Source organism: Bufo bufo, chromosome 2, assembly GCF_905171765.1.
Source record: "Bufo bufo chromosome 2, aBufBuf1.1, whole genome shotgun sequence".
In the NCBI taxonomy this organism is placed as follows: domain Eukaryota; kingdom Metazoa; phylum Chordata; class Amphibia; order Anura; family Bufonidae; genus Bufo; species Bufo bufo.
Window position 1 is genome coordinate 402072965 of NC_053390.1, and position 12515 is coordinate 402085479.

General features: G+C 41.7%; 1 protein-coding gene across 1 annotated transcript in view; it reads right to left on the reverse strand.

Annotated features, from left to right (window-relative positions):
- Positions 1–632: 632 nt before the first annotated feature.
- LOC120991553 (thioredoxin-like) overlaps positions 633–12515 on the reverse strand; it is a 37113-nt gene continuing 25230 nt past the window's right edge. Inside the window, exons 4-6 of the mRNA XM_040420341.1 lie at positions 5831–5896; positions 732–914; positions 633–651 (exon numbers count right to left, since the gene is read on the reverse strand). Coding sequence (XP_040276275.1) covers positions 852–914; positions 5831–5896 — 129 coding nt within the window. The 3' untranslated portion in view covers positions 633–651; positions 732–851. The remainder of the gene's footprint in view (positions 652–731; positions 915–5830; positions 5897–12515) is intronic.

Sequence of the window (12515 nt, forward strand, 5' to 3'; positions counted from 1 at the left end):
GTTCTTTCATATGTGTTATTATGAGCTCTCCTATCAATTCACAGTTTTTTTTCCTGTGGACAATTAGGTCATGTCATTTTTAATTGGACATAAAATGTAAATTTATGGACATTTTTTTAATTGTACACTGCCTTTTATGGCCAATGTAAACATATCAAAGCCAGGTAACTTAGCACATGGTAAAAGGGGTTATCTCATGATTAATGTAAAAAAATAAAGTTCAGGCTGCATATAGTGGATGGCAATCTCTTGCCAACAAAGCTAAAACCTGTGCTGTACCACATATGGATCCAGAGTTTCCATCATTGTTCTGCTAGATTTATTTCAAGCTGACTGCTCAGGGGCATGACCTTTCTGCTGCAGCTCTCACAGCGACCACATTTCAGGGGGGTGTCCATTCTGCTGCACCTCTTTCCTTATCACAGCTCAGGGACATGCCCTTTTTGCTGCAGTTCTCTCCCTATCACAGCTCAGGGGTTGTGTCCTTTCTGCTGTAGCTCCCTAGCAGCAGAAGGCTGCTGGGATTTAAAGGATGGATCTGATCATGTGCATTCACCACAGAGATGTTACCGAAATGTACAGAGAAATAAGGAAAAGAACAAACTGTAGATGGTGCTATACAGATACACTTTATTGAATATCTCAATTGCTATACTCATAGAAACATAGAAGCATAGAATGTGTCGGCAGATAAGAACCATTTGGCCCATCTAGTCTGCCCAATATACTGAATACTCGATTTTTATTACATGCCATTACAAACTTATTCAAATTCAGGCTTGAAAATGTAAAATATTTTTCATGGGACAACCCTTTTAGACCATTTAAACTGAATGGCAGCTGATGAAAGATCAGTTCATTTCCATCAGATTGTTTAGCAATAGCTCCATGTTGGCCCCAATTACTTTACATCTCTGTAATACAAAAATTTGAATTTATTAATAACATTCATTAGAAATAGATTGTGGGTTTCACTTTACAGCAGTATAGTTTTATGTAACACAACGAAACAATAACCGTTAAACTGACATTTATGCACGGCTAGCATATTGGTATACACACTAATATAAGGTGCAGATAAGCTGCTGATTTTCTCTGCAAAATCTGCCCTAAAAAATCTGCAACAACTATAAAGTACAGTGCGTGCATTTTAAATGCAAAGTATTTGAGGACATCTCTCGAGTGGAAAATAGCCACAATGTGCGTTCATGTCCTAGGGCAGAGGTGGTAAACCAGAGGGGGGCACTGAGAGCCCTCTCTGTGGGCACGTGGCTCTGTGTGGGCTGTGCGTAAGGTTGCCACCTGTGCACTATTAGTAACGAGCCCTTCCATTGTGAAGTGCTCACTAGTACAGCCTTTGTCCCCCTCTTCTGCTTGTGTTAAAAAAAGAAATAAAAAAAACTCACCTCATCCATTTGATCGCACCGCGGGGAGCACCGCGGGCAGAACCTGCGCTCCAGCGTGATGACTGAAAAGAGCAGGACCTGCAAAACACCATCACACTGTAGCGTAGGTCTTGTCCTGCGTATCAAGTGAGCAGTGAGTGTTCACCACAGCATGATCAAATGGATAAGTGAGGTGAGTTTTATTTATTTATTTTTTTGCACCAGAGGAGTAGGGAAGAGGGCATTAATACTACTGTGGCCTCTAATGGGGGCATTATTAATACTGGGAGCCACTAATGGAGGAAAAATATTACTGAGGGTATTCATTTTACTGCGGGTCATTAATGGGGACCTTAATAATACTGGGGGCCACTAATTGAGTATTATTAATACTGGGGTCCACTAATGGGGGTCCTATTATTACTGGGGCCACTAATGGAGGAAAAATATTACTGAGGGTATTCATTTTACTGGTGGTCATTAATGGGGACCTTAATAATACTGGGGGCCACTAATTGGGTATTATTAATACTGGGGTCCACTAATGAGGGTCCTATTATTACTGGGGCCACTAATGGGGGCATTATTAATACTGGAGGCCACTAATGGAGGAAAAATATTAATGAGGGTATTCATTTTACTGGGGAACATTAATGAGGGCATTATTAATACTGGGGGGCCACTAATGGGGGCATTATTAATACTGGGGGGCCACTAATGGGGGCATTATTAATACTGGGGGCCACTAATGGGACATTATTAATACTGGAGGCCACTAATGGGGACATTATTAAAACTGGGGGCCACTAATTGGGCATTATTAATAATGTGAGCCACTAATGGGAGCCTTATTAATACTGGAGCCACTAATAGGGTATTATTAATACTAGGAGGCCTTATTAAAACTGGTGGTCAATACTGGGGGACAGTTAATACTGGGGGCCACTAATGAGGGCCTTATTAAAACTGGGGGCCACTAATTGGGCATTATTAATACTGGGGGGCCACTAATGGGGACATTATTAATACTGGGGGCCACTAATGGGACATTATTAATACTGGAGGCCACTAATGGCGACATTAATAAAACTGGGGGCCACTAATTGGGCAATATTAATACTGTGAGCCACTAATTGGGCAATATTAATACTGTGAGCCACTAATGGGAGCCTTATTAATACTGGAGCCACTAATAGGTTATTATTAATACTAGGAGGCCCTATTAATACTGTTGGTCAATACTGGGGGACGGTTAATAGTGGGGGCCACTAATGTGACATTTTTAATACTAAGTGGTGCCAACGGGGGCATTCCTTTTACTGTGGCCTGTGTTAAGTTGCACCCCCACAGCTTAACTTGGCCAATATTTTTCATTATTCAGGTTAAATTGCCTTGTTGGCACTTTGTGATAAATAAGTGGGTTTTGGGTTGCAGTTTGCCATCACTGTCCTAGGGGTACTACTAGATATCAGTGCATTCATGTCCTAGGGGCACTACTATATTGCTTTTGGCCTGTGATCAATTCTATCTGGTTTATGCAACTGTATAGGCATTCTGTTGAGACAATTACTGCTCAGTGACTAAAGAACTATGGCACTCTATTATGGGTATCTGAGATGTGACTAATATGATGTATCCTGGGAACTTCACCATTGTTCTAACTTAAGTAACTTATTTAAACAGGTTCTCTGGTTATAATGATTTTAAGGAAATGCCCAGCCTGCTAAGACAGAAGATTCATACTTACCTGCTCCATGCAGCTGAGGCAGTGTGGAGGACAGTAGTAGCGGCGTGGAGCAGGTAAGTATGAATCGTCTGTTGCAGAAAGAAGACTTAAATATGCTTAAATATCATTACAATTGGAAACCCCTTTCAAAGATAATCTTTCCTGACCTGTCTCTTTTCATATAGATTGATTTATTCCACATGAGATAACAGTTCTGGAGCATCTTATTTTTAAGATCTTTGCTATGCCATTCCTCTCTTATTCTTCCTGAAACTTTTTGAATAGGTTGAAAAATGGGTGTTATTATTCCACTTGTCAAAAAATTGGATCCCTGCACAGTCACCACTGATTGGACAGTGTCAGAGTGTGAAGGGACACACCACTAAATAAATGGTAATACCCAGCTGTCAGTTTATTCATAAGCATCTACAGTGGGATGCGAAAGTTTGGGCAACCTTGTTAATCGTCATGATTTTCCTGTATAAATCGTTGGTTGTTACGATAAAAAATGTCAGTTAAATATATCATATAGGAGACACACACAGTGATATTTGAGAAGTGAAATGAAGTTTATTGGATTTACAGAAAGTGTGTTATAATTGTTTAAACAAAATTAGGCAGGTGCATAAATTTGGGCACCACAAAAAGAAATCAATAATTAGTAGATCCTCCTTTTGCAGAAATTACAGCCTCTAAACGCTTCCTGTAGGTTCCAATGAGAGTCTGGATTCTGGTTGAAGGTATTTTGGACCATTCCTCTTTACAAAACATCTTTAATTCATTCAGGTTTGATGGCTTCCGAGCATGGACAGCTCTCTTTATGTCACACCACAGATTTTCAATTATATTCAGGTCTGGGGACTGAGATGGCCATTCCAGGACGTTGTACTTGTTCCTCTGCATAAATGCCTTAGTGGATTTTGAGCAGTGTTTAGGGTCGTTGTCTTGTTGAAAGATCCAGCCCCGGCGCAGCTTCAGCTTTGTCACTGATTCCTGGACATTGGTCTCCAGAATCTGCTGATACTGAGTGGAATCCATGCGTCCCTCAACTTTGACAAGATTCCCAGTCCCTGCACCGGCCACACAGCCCCACAGCATGATGGAACCACCACCATATTTTACTGTAGGTAGCAGGTGTTTTTCTTGGAATGCTGTGTTCTTTTTCCTCCATGCATAACGCTCCTTGTTATGGCCAAATAACTCAATTTTAGTTTCATCAGTCCACAGCACCTTATTCCAAAATGAAGCTGGCTTGTCCAAATGTGCTTTAGCCCACCTCAAGCGGCACTTTTTGTGCTGTGGGCGGAGAAAAGGCTTCCTCTGCATCACTCTCGCATACAGCATCTCCTTGTGTAAAGTGCGCCGAATGGTTGAACGATGCACAGTGACTCCATCTACAGCAAGATGATGTTGTAGGTCTTTGGTGCTGGTCTGTGGGTTGACTCTGACTGTTCTCACCATTCGTCGCTTCTGTCTATCCGAGATTTTTCTTGGTCTGCCACTTCGAGCCTTAACTTGAACTGAGCCTGTGGTCTTCTATTTCCTCAATATGTTCCTAACTGTGGAAACAGACAGCTGAAATCTCTGAGACAGCTTTCTGTATCCTTCCCCTAAACCATGATGGTGAACAATCTTTGTCTTCAGGTCATTTAAGAGTTGTTTTGAGACCCCCATGTTGCTACTCTTCAGAGAAAATTAAAAGAGGAGGGAAACTTACAAGTGACCCCCTTAAATACTCTTTCTCATAATTGGATTCACCTGTGTATGTAGGTTAGGGGTCACTGAGCTTACCAAGCCATTTTGAGTTCCAATAATTAGTTCTAAAGGTTTTGGAATCAATAAAATGACAACAGTGCCCAAATTTATGCACCTGCCTAATTTGGTTTAAACAATTATAGCACACTTTCTGTAAATCCAATAAACTTCATTTCACTTCTCAAATATCACTGTGTGTGTCTCCTATATGATATATTTAACTGACATTTTTTATCGTAATAACCAACGATTTCATGACGATTAACAAGGTTGCCCAAACTTTCGCATCCCACTGTAGAAGGAATAACAAAGAATTGCAATTATTTACTAAAACAGATCAGGTCTTCTGTAAGTATCAACACCTATCTTTTACTAAAGGGGACATTGATACATATAGGGGAAATGTATCACTTGTGGTAGTTTTGGTGTCAGTTTTAAGTCTGTTTTGCTTTGTAAGGTAGAGCCAAATTTATCAAATTGCACACAGTAATAATATATTTGCAGCAAGTCCAATGTAATGTACGCATATACGATGGAGCTTTTTAAAAATTCACACATCATAAATGAGACTTAGGCCTCGACCATATGCACACGACCATATCCGTTTTTGTCCGGAAATCACAGATCTGAAAAATACAGATAACAGCCATGGGCAAAATATATGCACCAAATGTGCAGATTTGATAAAAAAAATAAAAATAGTTTATAGGAAATCTACTGTACATCATGATTGATAATATATCCTTTCAGCTCATCAAGTCTCAGAAAATGCCAGGACCATAGAGAACTGAAATGTACTATTTTCGAATGGCTGAAGAATGAGCACCCGGAATAAATTCCTCTGTTGAACTCAAACTGACCAAGAATTATCTAGTTAACATACCAGCTACCAATTAAATAAAATATGAAATGTTCCATATTTTTCAGATATAATGTTAATGTGCTAGTTTATAAATTCACATACCAATACACCATTTTTGAATATGAAAGTTACTGGTACACTGTCAATCCCAAATTCATTCATCAGATCCTAAAGATGATAAAATAAAACACAGTTTAAGAGAAAAGCCTCCAGTTTATTTCCAGCATATCCATATGATCATATGAGTGCAGGACAGTAGTACCGCGGGTGGCCCGATGCACACGGTATCATAGTAACCTATGATGCTGTGCTTCCCGTGTGCACGATGTATGCCGCTCCGGGACATATGGCCCGCTCACGGACCGCAAGTCTCGGAGGGCATGCCGTCGTGTACATGAGCCCTTATTCAGGCCAGAGTTTCCATGACTGATTTTCAGTTCCACCATTAAAGGGAGTCTATCAGCAGGAACTTGCCTATCAAACCAATGTTATTGACTGGTAGGGCTTAAAGAGACTAGTAAAGGGTTTGTGTCACTTCAGCAAATGACATTTATCATGTAGAGAAAGTTAGTACAAGCCACTGACTAATGTGGCAGCTTCACCGAAGTTCGACAAGAAATTAGATTTGTTACAAATTAATTTGGCATGGATCGTTATAAATCAGGTATACTCAGGTCAATCTGCCTAATGATGCGCAGTGCTGTAACTCTACAGCTAAGGCTACTTTCACATATGTGTTTATGCCGTCCAGTTTTCAGATCCGGCAGGGGATCTCAAAATCACAGCAAAAAGCATCCAATACAAACGGCTGAATCTCTTCAGAACGGATCCGGTTGTATCATATATCGAAAATGAAGAAACCGAATCCAGCACTAAAACCATTGTAAGTCAATGGGCGCCGGATCCATATCGGAAAATGCAGGAAAATGCATATGTGAATGTAACCTAACAGAATGGATATTGGTGCACTGCACAGTTATGTACACTGCAATAAATTGTAGCAGAGTCTGTAGTTCAGTAGTCTCCTGTGCTTCCCCTGCAGTCTCCCTGCACTCTCTCTTCAATATTGTTCTACACTATCTGTTCACAGTTTTTAGCAACACTGTCCCTAGTGCATGAGCATCTTGTCACATCTCTCCCTATGCTCAGCTCACAGAAAATGGCGGAGACCATGCAGGATCAGGGTTTTATAGAGCTCTGCCTATCTGTGACCTCACAGGGGGATGACTACCTGCTTGGCATTATGGGTGATCTTGCGTTTCCTGGGCTTGTCTCCTCTACATTTACTTTCACTTTCTAACACATGCAGCCGACATTTTAGGAAAACTGATTCACTACCACAAAGCACAAGGAAATTCGGATTAGTTTAGAATTGACATTTTCCTATTTTTTTTTTACCAAATTCCACTTCGGATGCTTCGCTCAATTATCCATTTTGTCTCCATTGCTGCCTTGATTTACTTTTCATCACATTATACTGTACGCTGCTTGTGTCCAGAGGTTGCAGCCACCGCTGCAGAGAAGATATGAGGTGGCTGGGATGGGAGATGCCGCACATTCGTGCCTATTCATGCTCCCGGCCACTGGAGAGACCAGCACTTTTTCCAATAGTGTGCAAGCACAGCAACCGCTGCTGGATTACATGTAGTGTTGAGTAAATCGAAGCATCCAAACTGGAATTTGATCTGAAATGTAGGAAAAATTGGATTCTCACCTAATCTGAATTTCCTCGCTCTTCGTGATAATGAATCGATTTTCTCCTAAAATGGCGGCTACACGTGTTACAAGGTGAAATTAAGAAGCCCAGGAAAGTGAGATCACCCATAACGCCATGCAGACAACCACTCAGCAGCTATCCAGCTCCTGTGATGTCACAGCCCTTTAAAAGCCTCATCCCGTGTGCCATTTCACTGAGCTGAGCATAGGAAGAGATGTGGCAAGTGCTACCTGTAGAATAGATAATCAATTCTATTACACCCAGATTCACTAATTGGGATGAAAAAGCAGTCTAAGACTGCTGCTATTGGGTTGTCCACATTGTTTTATAGATAAGTCATTCTAAAATGCCTTGATTCTCTTATTGGGGTAAAAAGCGGCCTAATACTACTGCTATTGGGCTGTCCACATTGTTTTATAAATAAGTAATTTACTATATTTGGAAGTGCTGTGGAGTTTGTTTTTGCTGTCTATTGTTACAGTTATTTTGATTTCCAAATTGCTTTATGGATAAGAAGTTCTATAACGCCTTGATTTTCTAATTGGGGTAAAAAAAATTGGTACATTTTTACAGTTATTTGGGTGTCCACGTTGTTTTATAGATAAGTAATTCTATAACGCAACGATTTTCTAATTGGGGTGAAAAAGCAGTCTAAGGCCTCATGCACATGAACGTATTTTGTTTCCGTGTCCGTTCCATTTTTTTTGCGGATAGGATGCAGACCCATTCATTTCAATGGGTCTGCAAAAAATGTGGACAGCATACTATGTGCTGTCCGCATCAGTATGTCCGTTCCATAGCATCGCAAAAAAAAAATAGAACATCTCCTATTCTTGTCCGTTTTAGGCATTGTTACAATGGATCCGCAAAACACATATGTTCGTGTACATGTAGCCTAAGACTGCTGCTATTGGGGTGCCCACATTGTTTTATATATAAGTCATTCTATAACGCCTTGATTCTCTAATTGGGATTAAGGCCTCATGCACACGACAGTGTTTTTTCACTGTCAGTGATTTGGCTTCAGTGGTCCGTGTCCGATTTTGCTTCAGTTGTGTTTCCTTGTGTCTTGCTTTTTTTTTGTCTGACAGGGGAAAAAAAAGGAAGGTTAATGAAAAGTGTAATTTTATTGCACCAAGGTTTTGTAGAAAAAAGCGGACGCGGACACGGATGACATACCAATTGTGCATCCGTTTTTTTTGACGGACCCATTGACTTGAATGGGTCCGTCATCCGTTTTCCACTGACAAGAATAGGACATATTATATTTTTTTGACGGACTGGAATCACGGATCACGGACGCGGAGAAAAAACGGAGGACTATCAGTTTTTTTTTCACAGCTCCATAGAAATGAATGGGACCTCCGCTAAACTGTTAAAAATGACGGAACGGACGCGGATGCACACAACGGTCGTGTGCATGAGGCCTAAAAGTGCTTATTTGGGTTTTTACCTTGTTTTATAGATAAGTTATTCCCTTAGGCCTTGAATCTCAAATTGGGGTAAAAAGCAGTCTAATACTACTGCTAGCGGGGTGTCCACATTGTTTGATAGGTAAGTCATTCTATAAGGCCTCTTTCACACGGGCGATATTTCCGCGCGGGTGCAATGCGTGAGGTGAACGCATTGCACCCGCACTGAATCCGGACCCATTCATTTCTATGGGGCTGTGCACATGAGCGGTGATTTTCACGCATCGCTTGTGCGTAGCGTGAAAATTGCAGCATGCTCTGTATTGTGCGTTTTTGACGCAACGCAGGCCCCATAGAAGTGAATAGGGCTGCGTGAAAAGTGCGGGTGCGGGTGCGTTGCAATTTTCACGCATGGTTGCTAAGACAGAATCGGGATGCGGACCCGATTATTATTATTTTCATGTTATAAGGGAAAATAATAGCATTCTCAATACAGAATGCATAGTACAATAGGGATGGAGGGGTTTAAAAAAAAATTCAAAATAATTTAACTCATCTTAGGCTACTTTCACACTTGCGGCAGAGAGATCCGGCAAGCAGTTCCGTCGCCGGAACTGCCTGCCGGATCAGGCAAAATGTATGCTAACTGATGGCATTAGTAAGACTGATCAGGATCCTGATCAGTCTTAAAAATGCCTGATCAGTCGAAAAAATGCATTGAAATGCCGGATCCGTCTTTCCGGTGTCATCCGGCAAAAACGGATCCGGCATTTATTTTTTCACCTTTTTTTCAGTCTGCGCATGCGCATACCGGAAGGACGGATCCGGCATTCCGGTATTCTGAATGCCGGATCCGGCACTAATACATTCCTATGGGAAAAAATGCCTGATCCGGCATTCAGGCAAGTCTTCAGTTTTTTTAGCCGGAGATAAAACCGTAGCATGCTACGGTTTTCTCTTTTGCCTGATCAGTCAAAACGACTGAACTGAAGACATACTGATGCAAACTGAACGGATTACTCTCCATTCAGAATGCATGGGGACATACCTGATCAGTTCTTTTCCGGTATAGAGCCCCTGTGACGGAACTCTATGCCGGAAAAGAACAACGCAAGTGTGAAAGTAGCCTTAGCCGGAGATAAAACCGTAGCATGCTACGGTTTTCTGTTTTGCCTGATCAGTCAAAACGACTGAACTGAAGACATCCTGATGCAAACTGAACGGATTTCTCTCCATTCAGAATGCATGGGGACATACCTGATCAGTTCTTTTCCGGTATAGAGCCCCTGTGACGGAACTCTATGCCGGAAAAGAACAACGCAAGTGTGAAAGTAGCCTTAATCCACTTGTTTGCGCAGCCCGGCTTCTGTTTCTGAAGAAGACAGAAGAGATGTCGGCTGCGCGAACAAGTGGATTAAGGTGAGTTAAATTTTGATTAAAATTTTTTTTTAACCCCTCCAGCCCTATTGTACTGTGCATTCTGTATTAAGAATGCTATTATTTTCCCTTATAACCATGTTATAAGGGAAAATAATAAAATCTACACAACACCTAACCCAAACCCGAACTTCTGTGAAGAAGTCCGGGTACCAAACATGCCGATTTTTCTCACGCGCATGCGAAACGCATTAAAACGCTTTGCACTCGAGCGGAAAAATCGTGTATTTTCCCGTGACGCAACTGCATCTTATCCGGCCCTCACCCGCAACGCCCGTGTGAAAGAGGCCTAAAGCCTTCATTCTCTAATTGGGGTGAAAAAGCAGTCTATTTTTAGTTATTTCGGTTTCCAGATAAGTTAATTCCACTAGGAATCTCAAATTGGGGTGAAAAAGCGATATAATGCTAAATGTGGTGGTAAATGTGGTTCGGGTCCAGGCACACCAGCAACTTGACCAGGTTAAGGCAACAATGTCTCTGCATTGTAATCATGGTATTTCTGGGCCAATGTCCTCTTCTGCCTCCTCATCCTCCTCTGTGACCTCAGTCTGCCTTGTAGGCACAGTTCAGAGTGGTCCTCCAGAATAGTGAAAAAAATATCTTCTAGCGATAAAACCATTCTTATAGCAATAAAATTTATTCTTCAAGTGATAAAATTATTCATCTATCGATAAAATTATCTGCCCCCCCCCACTCTGTCACGGGGCCACCTTTGTCACGGTTGCTGCCACTACTGCTGCTGCCACCGTCCCCACTCTGTCATGGGACCATTACTGCCGCTGTTGCTGCTACCACCGGTACCGCTCTGTCATGGGGCCACAAATGCTGCTGCTGCCACTGTCGCTGCTCATTTATGGGGACACTACTTTGAATCTTGGGGCACTACACGGTTAAGTCCATGGTGATAAATAAGACCTGACGCTATCATTGACTTGTTATACTGACGCACAGTAATTCCACAGCTAACAGAAGGGATTATCTATAAATCTTGGTGCCCTGCACAGTGATGTGGACAGCGATTAATTACACCTGCCTGTAATACTGATGGCACAGTACCTACAGAACGGATTAACTATGAATGTGGGTACACTAGAACATCGATAAACTCTCCCTGCCCTCTCCTTGCAGTTTAAGTTCCAAGCCTTCATAAACTCTGGATATGAGCAGTGTATAATGGAAAAATGAATCCAGCCAGCAAAGGAGGCAATATGGACAATCACATTACATTAGTAAGTGCCTTGTGGTAACTTTGTCTACATGACAAATGTCATTTGCTGAAGTGAGACAACCCCTTAATAGCAGTACCTTTATGATAATTATAATGAATTGCAGTTTGTTCCAACATGCAAGCAGACCCCAGCCCCTCAGTGTACCCTTTATTCCTCTTCATGTCAATGAAGCTCCTCCTTTCCTTAGGTGGTTTACAGGGCCAGGGTCTGAATCCTGCACTCGCCTGGCTCCATTGCATGGAACAAAATTGTGGCTCAGTTGAGTGAAGGATTCAGACGTCTTGTTCTATCTATCACCATGGAAAGGAGGATTCCATGGACATCAGAAGAGACAAAAGGGGGCATTGAGGGGCTAGTGCCTGCCCTCGGTCCAACAAACAGCTCAGTACCGTATTAGAACATTATGCTTTTTTACTGAACACAGCAATGGATTACAATAACTGTCTTAATAGTTTCTTCAAGTCCTATCAACCAGTATGATTGGTTTGATATGCAAAATCTGCTGTCAGACCCTTTAAGCATATTGTTCATGTTCTTTGAGAAGACCACCACTCTTGAAGACCACTTTTCAATGTAATTGTAAGTGATTGCTTTGAAAAGGCTTTACTGTATATATAATATTAGGGTACTTTCACACTTTCAGCGTTATTAGAATCCGGCAGGCAGTTGCAGCAACGGAACTGCCTGCCGGATCCAGCAAACAGTACACAAACAGATACTCTTGTTTTCTGGATCCGTTAGTGAAATACTGGATCCATCTCATCCGATATTATCTGGAATAACGGATCGGTATTTAAATTTTTTTCAAAGATCAAAGGCGAAACTAGCTCCTCCTATGTCCCGGCGCATGCGCAGACCGGAAAACCGGATCCAGCAACTTCAAGAACACTTGGTAACTGATCCGGCATTAATACATCTGTAACGGATCTCCTAGCACCCCGACCGGGTACCTCCGTTGATAGATGCTTCTAGTGCTTCCCGAGGACTCCAAG